The 16,875-nt window shown below is 40.2% G+C and overlaps 1 protein-coding gene across 3 annotated transcripts in view; it reads right to left on the bottom strand.

Moving 5' to 3' along the window:
- Positions 1-16,875, bottom strand: part of TNS3 (tensin 3) — a 197,496-nt gene that overhangs the window by 57,892 nt on the left and 122,729 nt on the right. For all 3 annotated transcript variants that reach the window (XM_061464584.1, XM_061464585.1, XM_061464586.1), the window contains exons 17-18: positions 16,143-16,208; positions 13,223-13,327 (exon numbers count right to left, since the gene is read on the bottom strand). In XM_061464584.1, coding sequence (XP_061320568.1) covers positions 13,223-13,327; positions 16,143-16,208 — 171 coding nt within the window. The remainder of the gene's footprint in view (positions 1-13,222; positions 13,328-16,142; positions 16,209-16,875) is intronic.

Below are 16,875 nucleotides of genomic sequence, written 5' to 3'. Positions count from 1 at the left end.
AGTGGCTCCCCAGTCAGAGGCTGCACCAGCCACAAGCAGGATGGTGAGCCTAAGACCCTACCTTCTGGTATTTATACTAGAGCTTGAGGAGCTGTACCTGTGTACAAGTGAAGCAAGAAACAGAAATGTCTGGGACCTGATGACTTTTGGTTGTGAATTTAAAGATGTTGACAATATTGTCAGACTTCACAAGGAAACACCTGCAATTGAGGAATAAAACTATTTATTTGCAATTAGACCATTTGGCTGTAGTGGGCAGCTGCATTTTTAGGAACCTCAAGTAGTCACCAAAATGTTAGCAGTTTCCATTATTAGCACATGAGAATGTATGAGACTCACAGATAAACAAAAACTCAGCTGCTTCCATGGAGTCTGGACAGTTAAACTTGCAGCTCCTGATCATGAAAACACAATGGGTATTGCACACAACAAATAGAAATGATTTTCCAATCTGCAGTGTTGTAAGAACGCATTCTTAGATTCATTTTGCCCTTTTTTAAATGGAATTATGACAAGCACTTACATGTAATTACCCAGTAATGACTACAAAATCTGCTGGGTGATGCTGAACAGCATTAGGAATTTAGTTTTACTAACACAGACTCATGTAAGATTTGTCACTGCAAGTCCAGTGGAAAGAACACATCTTAGTTGAGGTTAAAAATCAACTCTACCTAGATTTTCTTCCCTCCTAACTCAGTTTAAAAAGAATATAAAATATGAACACGAGGCAAAACCAAGATTTTCATATTAAAATATAGCATTTCTGCCGGGGGGGGGGAATTAAATGTACATACTCTGTTGACAGAGTAAGCATTTAGAAAGCACACACAAACACCAGTGGTTTTACCAAATGTTATACTGGGCAGCCCGAGATATGTTTCTAAACCAGAGTAACCCAGAGAATACTTGGATATGACTTACTTTACATTGAAACAACTGTCACAAATGTATCCCCAAAGGTTCAATCTCATAGCAGAGAACATGCAAATAGTCAAAAAAAATACTAGATTTTTGTTTGCATTTTATATAAAATGCATATATATACACACAATTTTTATATAAGTTCTCTCTATAAACTAGATATATATAAATATATAGTTGATAAAATTATGTATGTCGCTTATTTGTTCATAAACCCAGGACAAATGAACTCCTCAAATACTATAAGCCTTTAAATTACACGGGTTTGAAGTTGTTCTCATAACACCTTCATTTCATTTTCTACCTTTTATCTAAATCATCAGTTTTGAATACCTCTGCACTAAGACTTTTGGACTTCTTTCTACTCTGGTATTAATCCATGTGTTCCCATAAAAAGCGATAATCAACTTAACTGCATAAATGAAGCTATGCATGAAGACAGGGACCATTTTTTACCACAGAAAATGAGAAAATCCAGCAGCAAAGCAAGATTTCATTCTATCCATCTTGCTAAGCAATGGAACTGCAGAGGCCTCATGCATTCGATACCTCAGCTCAATGCACATCTGCATCCCTGCTCTCAGTTTTTCCGAGGAAGCAACACTCTGTAAAATGTGGGAGTAACACGGCTGTCAAAAACCAAGAGCAGTTCACAACGGAGGAGACCTAAGTACTGCTGGAATTTAGCTAACCAAACCGAAGGGGCCCACTTTCTTTCAGCCTGACCTCTCTTCCAAGTTGCTGCTCCAACTCCCTGAACTGCTCAGGCTGAAGCCTGACAAAATTCCCACACTGACTCTGAATTACACACACACACCAGTATCAGTGTCTCTCTTATGAATGCAAGCCTCAGAGCAAAGGGTATGTGTGTATTTTCACTCCCATACCTAATTCACAAAGAGCAACTTATATAAAAATTAGGAGCTGAAATACCAGCACATACCACATTCAGCGCCTTCCTTCCAAGCCTGTGTTTCCTGGCACTTCCCTCCTTGAAATCCAAATATCCAAAGGCAGGCTTGTGAGTTAAAAAGAGGTTTCAGTCTTTCAGCCTTTTGACTTGTCCATTCACCACTTGTGAAAACACATACAAATGCAAGCCAGCTAGGTAAACACATATACCACAAATCCAGCAAGAGCCATTCTGACCCCAACAAAAAGAAGGTTGCAAACACACAAACCTCTGCATACTGTACCCTCATTCATGTTGCAGCAGGAAACATTACCGGAGAGCTGGATTATTTTTTTCAACCTCCGAAATAAATAAATCTACCTTCAGGCAAACCTGGACAAGTCCAGGGCTGCATTCCTTCAAAGTTGAATCTTTTTAAGTGCGCTTGTCTTTTCCTTTCTCCCTCCTTAACAAACACAGGCCCTCATTCCTTGCAAACTCTTCCCATATAACTCCTATAAAATCCATACAGAAATACACGTGGTTTGTATTTCCAGCTCTTGAATCACAACAAAGCTTACCTCTTTACTAGGTACGACCAGGAACTTTCTGCAATAGTCAATCACTGGCTCATTAACATTCTCTAAGCGAAACCCTGCACACAGGAAAGCCAGAGTTAGGGCAAACACCCCAGTTTAAAAAGGCAAGAAGTGTCTCTACTCCTGCTGCTTGAGCTGCAGCTGCTGTTCCTGCTCCTGGAGGTAAATGGTCTTGCTAAAGAAGCATGAGACTTGCAGCAGCCAGAAAAAGCAAGTGAAAATGTAAACAGGAGGGTGGAGCCTGAGGGGACAATCAGGTTCAATGAAATCTGAACTCCTGGAGCCAAGGAGGAATGGAAACGTGTTGGCTGAAAAGGTAATTCAGTCTACAAGTTATTTCCTTACAGTGGTTCTTTTCTCTGGCTGTTTCAATACCCAAATGAAGCTGAGTGAGTTTCATTTAAGCCACAAGCTTATGTTTGCTTGCTTTTGATGTCTTTTTTCCTAAACGAAACAGCAGCTCTGCATAAATTAACTCACCCTGTGGATAGTTTACCAGCAACAGATTCATTGAGACACATCACCGTGCTGCACCACCTTAGTAGTGCTTCACACAATTACTGCAAGAATGCTTTGGGAACTCAAGTGAGCCCTGCATAACTACTGCTTAAACCTAACCATGGATGTGTTTACTAAGATGCTGGTGCTCAAGGTCAGGTTGGACAGAGCCTTGGATGGCATGGTTTAGTGGGAGGTGTCCCTGCCCATGGCAGGCGGGTTGGAAATAGATGATCTTAAGGTCCTTTCCAACCCTAACTATTCTATGATTCTATGATTCTTATGTTCTCAAACTGCATCACTCAACTTGTTTTTGCTGGTGCTTCCTCTGTTACCAGTTCCAGGCTTTCTGGTACACATCAGCCTTTGCAGTGCTGGGTACTTCTGGTTGTGTGCATGTTCCCACATCTGAGGATACTGGATTACTGGGTGTGCCAGCCTGGTCCAGTTCACGTATGGAACATTTAAATCCTGAAGGCCAGGCTATACCACTCCAAAGTTTTTATGCTGACTGTTGTGAGTACAGATGATACCTGGTCTTGGCACAAAGTGGCAGAGAAGAGTCATGCACATGAACTGGTCACAATGAACTCATCAGAGCTTTCAGGAAAAAGCTATGATCAGCACTGTGAATATGTATCATCTCAGACCCTTGCATTGCCCAGTTGTGCTTTCTACAGTTTGAAGACCTAAAACTGCATTCAGTGCAACTCTCAAATTGGGATATAAAAAGTAGGTCCTGATTTAGTAAATTGGTGCAAGGTTGCAAGATCAGTTCCTGGTTCATAAACATTCACCTGGCAATCCTATACTACATTTTTGGAGAGTTTTTAGAGAATTATAGTTTGAGGATAATGAAATGGACTGGAAAGGAAGGAAAAAGGTATAATGTCATCTTCTACCACAGTTTTTCCTTCCCCTGACTATCCAAGACACGCAAGCAAATGCTGATGTTCATATGCACAGTCCATTTTAAAGAACTGGTTTTCCAATATGAAATAGCAGTAGCCAAGTAGTGAGGAAGCTGCCTGCTTTGCTGTGCCTCACAAGTGTCTGACTCCAATGGAAAAATAAAGGAGGCTAAAGAAAACAAGGCATATATCACAAAAAAAGTGACCAAACACTCTGAAAGGAAACAAACTGAAGAGGCTGCTGTTAGCAAAAACAAGGAGGATCCTCAGACTCACATGAGGTTGAATCTTTTGAGAAGCAAAGGAGAGGGCATCCAAGACCGCACAGAATCTTTATGCTATGCAAATGCTAATATATATTTCCCAGCCATTCCAAAGCATCACATTTGTATTTTAATGCTTTTACAAGTACTGTGGAGTAAGAAAAAAACGCTTCACAAAGCACAGCTCCTAGAGCAGGGGCTGGCTGCCATCCAGCCAGCGTGGGGCACAGGCAGAGCCAGGCAGTAGAGACTCACCCTTAGAATACTACTGTAAATACACTGTCCCACTTTTGCTCACCTGGGATCACAAGAAAATAGTACTAGTGCCATGATCCAAAGTACAAAGAATAGACCAATTATTACTGCAATATCGTATACAGAAACTAGTATCTATTGTGTCATCTTGATTCTCCTTCTGCAAACTTTTCCAGTCATCCATGCATAGACTTTAACTTGAAGCAGCTTGTGCTTGGATAACTAGCCAAGGAATAACAAAACATCATGGTACAGTAAGATTGCTACGAGTACAAAACACTAAGTAAGTGAAGTTTAAGGGTATTACAAAGTCACTGAACTATGTGAAACGATTTCCTTGTGTTCATTCCAAAAACAAAGCCCATCTTCAGGAATACTCCATGAATTTACATGTACTCCAGATGTCACGGTTCAGAATTCATAATTATTCTTCCTTACAGCTGGAACAGCACACTCACCTTGAGTCATGCCTTTTTTCTTACTATATGGTTAGGCTTCCAGCAAAAATCAGTTATGGTCATTACAAGTGAAGCAGCGGAAAACCACAGATGACTCTACAGGGTTGCTGAAAGCTGTACAGGACCACAGTAAAAACCAAAAGGCTTAAAAGAGCTGCCTAAAAGGTCAACATAATGAACTTCCTCTTTCTGTTGAGTATGCAACATGTAATTTAACAGTATTATCATTATTAATAAAATTGCTCTACCACTCTATGGTGCTTTCAATAAACTCATCTTTGGGTGTTTCTAAGCAGGTCCACAAATTGTGAAGGAAAGCTAAGGCACAGTTATATTTATCAGAGCTCTTTGATTGCCTAACTTACTAATTAAACTTACAGGGACTCAAGAGACTTCTAGATTATTTTCAGGTATTAGAGAAACAGTAGAATTAATATATAGTAACCTTATATGATAATAATTAAAGTATCTGCCTTTCTTGAAAAGGGTATTTGAAGATGATCTACATTTGCTCAATACAAGCATATACTAATATAATAAAATACCTAGTTTTGGTGGTAAATTTCTCATGTGTCTCAATGACTTAGAAACAAAAAGTTCTTCCTACAAAGAATACTTCATGAACATTTACCAAAAGGAGCACAAGCAAGAGCTTGACACCAGGAACGTAAAATGAGCTTTGGAAGTTTAGGAAGTCTCTTAAAACGGGTAATAGATTAGGAGATATTCTCCAACATCCAGAATAAGACTGAGAAACAATACAGAACATGAGGAACCTGGAGATACAGTCTAGCCTGTACTACTTGTGAGACAACAGCTCAGTGGGCAGGGCCACCTCAGAAACTACACAGATGAATGCACATGCCACAGTGCTTCCACCTGTGTTTAGTAAGAAAAAACACCTGCCCTTTCAGCAGGCAGCATCTTTATAGGCTTCAGGAACAGAAAGGTCAAGATAAAAGAGCTTGAGTAATGCAACTTCAGCTGTCACAGTTGGAGAGAAGATGTTCACAGTAAGAAGCAGAACTGGGTTCTGACAAAAAAGCTTCCCTCGGCTTACTGGAAGTTGCCTCCTTCTGTTCTGTCTGGAAGGAATTTAACTAGCTGCTATTCCTCAGCATCCAGATACTGTCTGTGCTTGAAAGCAGAATCTAGAGTAGGTATCGATATGCAGGCAGACCTGAAGTTGGCCACATCTCTCAATTTCCCCTTATTCCTTAGCAGTCTGACCCAAAGCTCTCCAATGTTCACAGAAATCCTTACAACAGAAAGGATCAAAGATAAACATTTAACACTCAACAAGTGCAACTGTGGGAGCAGGGGTAAAGATATCCAGGACAGCTTTCTGGGACTGATCCATGAATAACAAGTGTACTATCGTTAGCAAAGCTTTACGTGCAGCTACCAAGAACCACTTAAAGGTGATTGCAACAAGGGCTGCTACTGTTATTGGCGCAGCTAAAATTCTGCTCTCGGTCACTTAAAATTTAGTATCTCATGGTTTGGAGGAACTTATTCAACCACATTGTACTGTCAGAAAAGCCTGTGGTTTATAGTGCTAAAAGGACACTTGCAGAGTGGTATGCTTCATTCTGTACAGGTTATCAAAGGTAACAGCTCTTCAAAATGAGACATAGAAATGCAGAGTTGTGGAACTCGGGAGAGCCAGTCTTTCATTCTGTCTTTTCTGAAGTCAAGAAAAACCCAGCAGCACATATATGAAGTGGTTGTGCAAGCAGTAACAAGACTTTGGAAATGCATACAAGAGGGGAAAAACTTACTATCTTTTGATGGTTCACTAAAGAGAACCACTATGTATTGAAGACACTTGCTGCAGCAAACATTCCAGACAGAGCCCTCAGTTCTTCAGTACCCACTGTATGTATTCAATGGCAGAAACCAACGTTTCATTAACCAGCGTGCCAGACTCTCAACTAAATGGACAGTTCCAGGATAATCCCAACAGCAATGTATGCTCAATTTGCTGGAAGAGCCCTCCTTTAAAAACCAGTACACATTACAGAGCCAGTCCTTCCTGACCAAAGCACCTCCACAACCAAAACATTTTGCACCAGCTGTAAGCAGAAACTCACGCTTCTCCTGTGGTATATTTATGTGGAAGGTAACACCGGTTTGGACATTAGTGTTTAAATTAACAGTATTGACAACCATAGTTGACTATAGTTGACGTGACTAAGAAACAGGCACATGCTAAAAGCTAAATGCAAGCCCACTCAGGAATACAAATATGCTGGGCAAATAAAGACTTGCTGGATAAAGCAGTGTTACATGGCCCCAAGATAACAGCCCTTGGGCAATACATAGAGAATTGGGAAGAAGAAGAGTGAATGCTGTTACCTTCCTCCAGGCTTCTACAGTCTGAATCCTCCTGTGCTGGAGAGAGAGGCATTTTACACAGTCTTGTCAAAATATAACTGTGAAAGATATCTGACTGTGTCACAAACTACTGTAAGATGTCTATTAAAACGCTCACAATTTGCTGAGCCTCTTTGGTTCTAAAAGTGTAATAATAGCCTTTGACAAAGAGCTACTGAATAACATGCTTGAGATAACAACACTGCCTATTACTGAGGCAAGACAGGCATTAACAATGATAGGCTCTGCAATAGTTTTGAAAGTAGCTGACATATGCAACCTGTGCTACAAATCAACCTGTGCACTGTTAAAAGACACTGATGCTGGGGAGGTGGGGGGGCAAGTTGCCCAGAAGGGGAAGTACAGGCAGTCAGAGGCAGAAGGCCAATGGAAAAAACCAGGGGCCTAGGGTAAATGCCGAGGAAACCCTGTTTCTAATCTGCTCTTGTTTTCAGACATAAGACTTTAAATATTTATCTTGGGTATTACCATTCCTCTCTGGCACGCAGCATTCTGGACTGGGGGGGACGGACTGTTCTGGTTTTATTTGAGAAAAGTTTAAACTCAGCAGAACTGATAAATGGTGCCTAGCAAAGTCAATGTCCCAGTGCACTACGTGAAACGCACATGATTCCTCACACATCAATATGCTTGTATGGGGGGTAAAAGACTGGTTTGCAATAGAACTTATCAGGCCAAGTTCTGGAGCTCAGCTTAGCACTTAAGTAAACACTCAAGACTTTCAAAAAGGTGTTCAGTCTATCTTAAGAGATACTCTTTAAAAATGAGCCAAAAGAGGTCACTTTAAATTGGAAAGTCCTTTGAAAGTATGGCCCCTGACTGCACTTAACTGTCAGCTCCCCATCCAAAATACTCAAACACTTTTTTGGGGGTTAACAAAAAACCCCCAAAAGACACCAGTGTAAAAAAATAACAACAACCACCCCACCACACAACACACTAAAACCCTCAAAACATGAAAAATAAGAGATTTCAAACCAGAGCAATCTTAGCTAATCAGGCACAATCTTGAAAACACTTCATAAACATGCATTTAGTCTCTAACATATTGAGCTGAATCCCAATATTTAAGACAGAATACTGTTACAATCAATGTTCTATTAAAGGAGGAGAGAATCACTTATTGCTGCACAAGTAGAAATGAAACCTTGTAATCCCATGTTTGCATTCAATATTACTGACATACAAAAGAAACTCTTTAATATTAATTTATCTCCAATTCATTGTGCATGTGAGCCTCATGATTAAGACAACTAAGCGGGTTTAAATTACATGTGTATATATATATAAGAGAACTTACAAAACTTCAAGAAATAGAAGGCACAGATTTCCTCAGAGAAAATCAATTAAAGGCATTTCAGATACTATTTTGAAGGTGGCAGCATTTTATAGGGTGTTCTTTCTCTATTTTCTAGAGATGTTTCTATTTTCACTGTCGAACAGCAAGAAGGGAAATCGCAGGACACCTTTTCATCCCTACCTTCTAACAAATCTCTCTTTGTCTCAAAAGAGAGACATCCAGCTGGTGACTAAAAGCTGGAATTACCATTTACTCACTACCAATTTATCCTTCAGCTCCACTCACCAGAAATGGCATCAAACCTGCTGTTTTCTTTGGTAGGCATCTGCATTCCTGTTAAGGTACCACGGCCAAGCAGTTTTGCCTCAGACCTTGAGTTTTGCAATACTGAAGGGGCCCTCTGGGAAAACAAGTGTTTAACTACATGAGAGGGCACCTCCCTACTGAATAGCTATTTACTTTGGATTGAAGAGGAGAAAAAAATTCAATAAAAGTCAAACATCCCATCTAATCACATGACATGGGTGCATACCAGAATGTTGGTTATTGCCTACCTGGAGACGCTCACATCCTTTTTGTTTGTGAAAAGAAAAAGAGCAGGAGCAAACCAGTTCATAAATATTTGGCAATTTTGGACTGCTTGGTGGTGATTACAGTTACAAAAGGCTAGAAAATCTGTAAAGCAAGACTCTGGCAGATACAGGAATTTGGATTCCCTCAGCCCTACCCTATTTGGCTTGAATGAAAACCATCCTTTTGTTTCCAAAGTGGTTTCTTTTCTAATTATCACTGTTAAGCAAGCAAACCACTTTGCTAGGAAACAAACAGCAAGGTTCTGTGGAGAAAGATACTTAACTTCCTGCCTTGTAAAGACTTGCTGAAAGTCCTTCTCTTGTCATTTTAAACAATTTCTAACACGTGTGCATGTTCTTTTCTTTCCACGTGTTGTAGAGCTGGCAGACAAGAGTGCAGAGGGATTTAGTGGTTGTTAAAGTAAGTGAAATGTCTTTAAATGGAACACAGAACAAGAACCAGGTGCATTTCTGTTGCCAATCCACTGAATTCAGTCAAACTAAAGCAAATATCTTCATGGTAGGTTCATTCTCTCTCTAGAACAATCTTAGCATCCTATCAGGATACGCAGAATAAAACTCAGATAAAGCAGCCATAGACAGTGCAAAAGGAACAGCAGCATTCATCTTTTCTTCCAGTTATTCACCTTTTCTATCAAAACAAGTTTCTGCTCTGCAGCAATACGTTTAATGTTTATTTTAATACCTCTGACTTCATTTGCAGAACACCTCAGAGCTCAGGATTGCACCAGGGATCCCTTGGTGGGTTCCACACAAACTGATGTTTCCTATGCAACAGAAGGCTTGCATTTTCAGTAGGAGGGAAGTGATCAACAACAGTATCTCTCACTCAATATGCCAAGTAATAATCCTGAAAATTACCAAGGATCCACAAAAGACAAGTCAAACCTTTTCCATTTACCTCCTTTTGGGAGGCGGGAAAGCTTTTTTCCCCAAACCTATGTGTCATTTGGTATGAGGTAAAGTATTTGGTAAAGCATTTCAGGGAGTGGGAAGGGATTACTCGTTTCTTTCAGCTTTCTGTTCCCATAGAAAATACTTCATCCTCATTTATCACTACTCCCCCTCTCCTGCCCCAAATGCCAGAATTACAAGCAGTAATTACTTTTACTAGGGTTTGGTCATAATAGCTACTAAGCCAAACATTAGTTTAGTCCACCACTGCACTTCAAACTAAAATATGACCGTGAACAGTCCCAATACCCAAATCAGTAGAAATATAAAGGAGATACATATTACCTGAGCAATCAAAAGGGAAAGAGTGCAGTACAGTTGACGACATGTGAGCTCCAATATCAGTTACAAAGCAAAAAACATGATTATTGAGCAGATTTGATAAATTTAAATGTATTGACATAACAGAAGATACTACTTATTTGTGCCCACAGGTGGTGTATCTTTGTGGTCAACTTGCTATTTTGCAGGAAATGAGTAACCTTTTGTAAATCCATACACATCTACTGGCTAGTAATTGATGCCTTGATGACAAAGAGCACTCAGTAAGATCAAAAGTCACTTTTCTTCCCTCTTGCCCACAAAACACACACAACACTTCATGAGTGCTATGACCTTAAAACCACAAGAAAACCAATGACAACTACCTCAGACTTCTACCTGGTAGTAGGAAGCCCTCCTGAGTCTTGTGGTTCCAAATCCTACGTTTAATGCAGACTTTTAAATCAGCGTAACAGAAGTCTCTGTGCTTATGTACTGCTTGAGGAGAAGGAAATTTGATACAAACTTAGACACTTAAAATCTTCAGTCTATTATGGAGGACCATTCATGCAATATCCAGGAGACACCTCCTAAGGGATCTGAAGAGAAACCATATTTCTGAGATTTCTTCCAATCATTTATTACTTTCCAATTATCAAGATTCCTATACTGTTAGGAATGAGGTATAAAGCACTAGATCCAGAGAGCAAACTGCCCCAAAACCTGCCTATGTTCAACACAACCTTATTATCATCAAAGGGTTCAAGATCATTTAAAAAGCAATTGCTTCTGTCTGCAATACTGTATCATGCCAACAAACTAAGATAGTTTGGGTACATTTTTCTTTTATCATGTCCTTTCATCTTTTGTTCTTTTGGTAACAAGGCCAAATAGGTGTTGGATTTCAAAAGAGAAATTGCTTTCTTGTTCTCTTCTAATTTTCCATCTGAAATCAGCATCTCCTCTTAGTGGTCTCTCACCTGTGGCAAAAACTAAGGTTCAATACATCTTTTTAATGCAAAAGCACAATATTGAACCACTGTCCAAAGCATGAGAAGTCTGTCCTGATGCTTATAAATCCTACATAAAAGAAGACCTAAGCAAACTATGCTTACCTCAAACAGCAGAATAATCTTATCTTTATGCTGAGTACAGATCTCATCCTTTATATCTAGCTGTCCCCTGGGTATGTTTCTTTTGCCCCTTCTGATATTTAGTGGAGACTATCCAGAGACAAATGCTCTGTCTGCAATTTGGTTTTGAGCATCATATGGTAACACCCTGCTTCCTAAATGTTTGCTTGAGAAAAGAGGATCTGGACACACCTCCTGTTCTTATGGTATATTGTCTAGCTTCAACTAGCTTCAACTCTGCATTCACAATACCTATGCTAACACATCATATTTATATTGTCTCTCAGGTGAATAAAAATATACCATGCACACAAATTCCATATAAAAGCCTGTAAAGTGCCACATATAAAACTTATGAACATCAGAAAAACAATCTAACTGTCTGCAATCAAGTCTTCTACAGGGCCTAAGTAGCATGCAATTCTGTATCTTTCAGCAGCCGCTGCCTATACATTCAGCTCTGCTTTCCATTTCCTGTATTGCAGTGCAATGCACAAGGATGGGAAGGTCAAATATATCTATTCAATCAATCTGAGCCATTAAAAAAAGTCACCGCATCAATGCATTGCTTGCTGAGGGCTAACAAAGGAGGGGAAAAAGGATGGGGGGGGGGAATAATATGGAAACATCCTGGTTAGAAATTAAGACTTCTTCAGCCAAAATTCAGTCTCTCTATGTTAACTCCTTCTAAAAGGCACTTCACAGCCTTTCTTATCCAACTATAAAACCTCTCAGGACACCCTATGGAGTGTTCTACCTGCCTCATGTACGGGTGCCAAATAACTGTTCTCTTGTCACCCCCTATTTTCCCCTAGTATTCTGCAGATATGGAAATACTGCTGTACAAGAGTCATGCAGTGGTAAAAAAAGTCAAGCTCACATTATGTCTCAGCCCCTAAACCCCTCACTGATGTAAGTCATTAGCTGGTCAAATGCTAAACTCAGATTATAAAAATCAATGGAAACTGAGCCTAGAGAGAGCTAATCAAGGATCCTAACTCTGCCTTTCTCTTATTTCATAACAGGAGAGCTGTAAAAACAAGAACTTTGGCATCCATTCAATACCTTCTCTCATGTTTTTACTTGCAAGCATGTCAGGCTTGCTGTGCACTGAGGTGTGCAGCCACAGGTGTGATATTCTGAGTCCTTACAGGAAAACTGTGTCCATTAAAAGCACAACATTCACTCAAGGAAACGTTCGGAAAGCATCCACACTGGAGTCAGAATCTGAAGGCAGCTACTGGAGGCTTCCATCTGCTGCATGTATTAGCAGATTACAGAAGAGAAATCTAGGAATTAGAAGGGCAGTTTGGAAATGGGCACATTTATGAGGGGAAATATGCAAACACTCATGTCCTTTGCTATTTGTTTATCTATAACTTTAGAGCCTAGCTCACCTCCTGCAACACTCTAGATAACATAGTAAGTACTGAAGGCTACAAACTCACCACATCATTTTGTTGTTCTTAAAATTCTCTATAAGGATTCCAATTAGATGCTTTAGAACAACCACAAAATACAATTTAAGCAAACTTACAACTAGTAAAATAACTTGTATCAACTAGCTGTGGCTCAGAGTCCAACTTGGTGCAATAACATGAAACTCGCAACTACTGCAGCTTTCTTTCCATTAAGGCTACTGAAGCTAAATAGGGAAGGGTACACAGTGACTTAACATGTCAGGGAACTGGCACTAGGTACAAGCAAATGAGGTCTCCTTCCTCTGTTTCAAATGCACAGTTGTGAGTGGTTTTGCCTTGGCCTCATATGACTGAAGTACTCACCTTCCCCATCAGGGCTCATATTTTCATAGGAATCCCAGCGTATCAGTGGGTCTGAGGTATTGTAATCAACTATCACTCCATGGTCATTCTGAAGGTGTTTAAATCCTAAAAAAGAAACATCTGTTTGAGACAAAAAATTGTCGTGGCCATATTTGTAGTTACATACATGCATATGGATATGTGGCCTTCCAATTGAAGTTTGATCCCCAGACTGCCGTACTATAGTCTGAAATGTAAGATAAGCAGCAATAGGGGAAGAAAGGTTGTATAAATCACCTAAGAAAGGCTTAATTTATGTTTTATTACAGAAGGTACAAGCAGACAATATTATCTTGAGCTTCTTGATTATGATGTAGCTTATGATAGCTTGAATCAGACCCTAAGACAACACAGATGATCCACCAGACCTATCAGGCAGGCACGACAAAACAAATAGCTTTCCAGAAGGAAACCACAAGTATCCATAAAGAAACGGTACTAAAGGAATGATAAAATAACACTGTTACATACAGATCATCATTCTGATACCAGAGCAACTTATCACTACAGATGGAGAGCTGAAAAACACCATTCTGTCCCTCCCAGTTTCCCCAAGGTGCCAACTATGCTGTTTCACCCATTCTCCAGCCTCTTGGCAGAACCTGAGATCAGGTAGTTTGCTTTCCATGTGTTTGGCTGGCTGAAATAGACTCTGCCAAGCATACCTGGAATCCGCAGCAGTAACCCACATTTTTGTGCCCTTAACAAGGCATAAGATAATATTCAGCTTTTGAAAGGATGCCATGAGGAATTTAGGTGTGGTCCAGTAATTCAAAAGCAAAGCACAGGCATGAAGCACTCATGACTTTGGACTTGGCTTTGACACTGATAGAAATCAAATTGCTTTCTGCCTTTGCTCCTCTATCTAGATTAGAGGACAAAGAAATCCTCAGTTATCAACCTTCAGGCTGTGTCTGGAGAAGCAAGTCCTATTGTAAGTTGTTCTGAAGCAGCAGAGTGTTATGCACATGCTGTGATTTTCAAAACAAGGATAATTAAAATTAGAAGGACAAGAATGCTATGGTTCTATACTTTCATATGCAGGCAGAAAAAAGCCCTCTCTAGAGAGTTTCTCTGATTACATTTGTCACGTATCTACAAGGCAGATTTATGAAGTTTGTTATCTAAATATTTAGGTGTCTTATCTTGTTGGCATATGCATTCTTTCTTAAAAACCGTATCACAGTCATTTTTTTCTAGAACACTGCGTCCAGTTTCAAGTTATGTAATACAAGAAAGACATGACTAAAGGGAAGCAAGCTCAGGGGAGGACAACCAGGATGGCTAGGACTGAAAGACTTGGAAAGGTCAGGACTGAAGAAAGGCTGAGGGACCAGGTTTTCTTCAGTCTGAAGATTAGATGGTCTTTGGGAGGGACCTGACAGCAACCTCACAAAGGCATGGAGGAGACAGAACCAGTTGGGAGCTAGGTAGAAGAACAAGGAACAGGCATAAATTGAATCTACAGAAGCTTAGAGTGAATATAAGGGAAAAATAAATCCACTGTGAGGACAGTCAGACATCAGAACAGTGCCCACTAAGGCTGGGAAGTCCCCATCCTTGAAGGTTTTCAGGATTTGACTGGACAAAGCCCTAGGCAACCTGGTCCAGTCTCACAGATGAGCCTGCTTTCCAGTAACTAGGAGCCTGCTAAAACCCCACACCTCTGACTTGCTATCCAAGGAAGGGAGACCTTTTTCAGACATGTCAGCTGCCCTCTCTTCAAGCATTTACAACCCACACATGTTTACAGCAAGCTGGACAAATTTACTCATAAAACTGTTTTTCTTATGTGGCTTTCTAACAGACTGAGGTCTTCACATTCAGCTGGACAGAATCCAACTTCTTACCGGCTGCTACTACAAGTTTCTAAGTGACCGAACTGGTGGCAGGTGGGGAAGAAGAGGAAAACATGCACTTCACAGGACAGGGGAAAAATGTATGAGACAGACAGTTAAGAATACCTGGTTTTCATTCAGTCTCAGGCAGAATCCATACTTTTCACGACATCATAAAATGAGTAAGAACACATCCATTAACAGAATTAGATTGCAATCTAAAGCATGATCTTAATTCTTATTGCAGATTGTAATTATCTTAGACATACTACAATAGATTTCTGGAGGCATACAGGATACACCCTACATGCCAACTTCAGAGCAGAAGCATTTCCACCAAAACTAGAGCTATATCACTTTATGCTAAACTGAAGACAGCCCAAGTTTCACCACAGCAAACATAATCAGTCATGACAACATCCAAAAAAGGTTACGGGATAGGCCACTGCTGTCACTTTTGCCACTTATGCCAGGCTGAACTACCTATACTGTGCATGTTTTACACAGATCATAGAATGGTTTGGGATGAAAGCACCTAAAGGTCATCCACTTCCAACCCCCTGCCATGGGCAGGGACACCTTCCACTAGACCACATCACCCAAGGCTCTGTTTAACCTGGCTTTGAACACTGCCAGGGATGGCGCATTTACCACTTCTCTGGGCACCCTGTGCCAGTGCCTCAGCACCCTCACAGTAAAGAACTTCTTCCTTACATCTAACTTGAACTTCCCCTGTTTCAGTTTGAACCCATCACCCCTTGTCCTATCACTACAGTCGCTGTTTCTCTTAGTTGTCAGCAACTGTTCTGGTATAGCTTTAAAAGAAAACCTGATCATTCCTATACCAATGTAAATGCAGAGTCTTCATTAAAGTTTTCAAATTTAAACCAGCAATTATCACATATTTTAAGAGTAAAGTGGAATTTCAGATTTTCTGCAAGAGAAGTGGAATAAAAGCATGAAAAAGGATTATTATTTTTTTAATACACATGTCAACATGGTTTATTTTCAAAGTAAATGCATTTTTTCTTCTGTAACCTCACCTTGAAGTTTCTCTGGAGTTCCTGAAAACACTAATTCCACTTTGCCATAATCAGGGAAACGGTCATCTGAAAACAAAGGACAGAATTTCAGCAAGCTATCTCCCAGCAGAGCAGTTCCAAGGCAATCAGAAACCAGGATTCTCTGTAGCTATTTACACACCTACCCTTGTCACAATTCCCTTGTCACTTGAAGTTCAGGGACTTGCTTCCAGAAGAGCCACATTCTTTGCCCCCCACATTCTCCAGAAAACACAACCTGAGCATCAGTTGGAGCTTTATTTGCACCCAAGCGCAGTCAAAAGCGGAAGAGATATTCAGTTCCCAAACCCCTCTCTCGACAGACACGGCTGGCTTTGGTTTTTAAGGAAAACACAGCCAGGAACAAACTAAAATTGTTCTCTATATTGGCTAAACTGCAATAGTTGACCACAAATTTTGTGTAGCCATATGCTGCAGGAAAATATGTTTGATTTTCGTTTACTGGTAATGCAGGGTGAGGGAGTTACAAACCTGCAGATAAACGTAAGAGTAAAGCAATAATTTGGGAAATATAAAGGCTAAACCAAAACATTTTCCAATGCATCTGAAAGCTTTGCCTCCATTTCTGGACAGTCTGAAGCACATGAAAAGATCTCTATACTCAAAGCAAACAAGGTCACAAACACAGTATCAGACTTCGTGATTGTTTTCATCAGCCAAAAAAGGGATTGGCTTAGCTCATCTTATTTCCTGT

The sequence above is a fragment of the Pezoporus flaviventris genome, unplaced genomic scaffold, assembly GCF_033815535.1.
Source record: "Pezoporus flaviventris isolate CSIRO_AGI_PZ_B2104156 unplaced genomic scaffold, CSIRO_AGI_Pfla_v1 ptg000037l, whole genome shotgun sequence".
In the NCBI taxonomy this organism is placed as follows: Eukaryota; Metazoa; Chordata; class Aves; order Psittaciformes; family Psittacidae; genus Pezoporus; species Pezoporus flaviventris.
The sequence above is the reverse complement of the archived record's forward strand: the minus strand, read 5'-3'. Positions and strand labels throughout refer to the sequence as shown.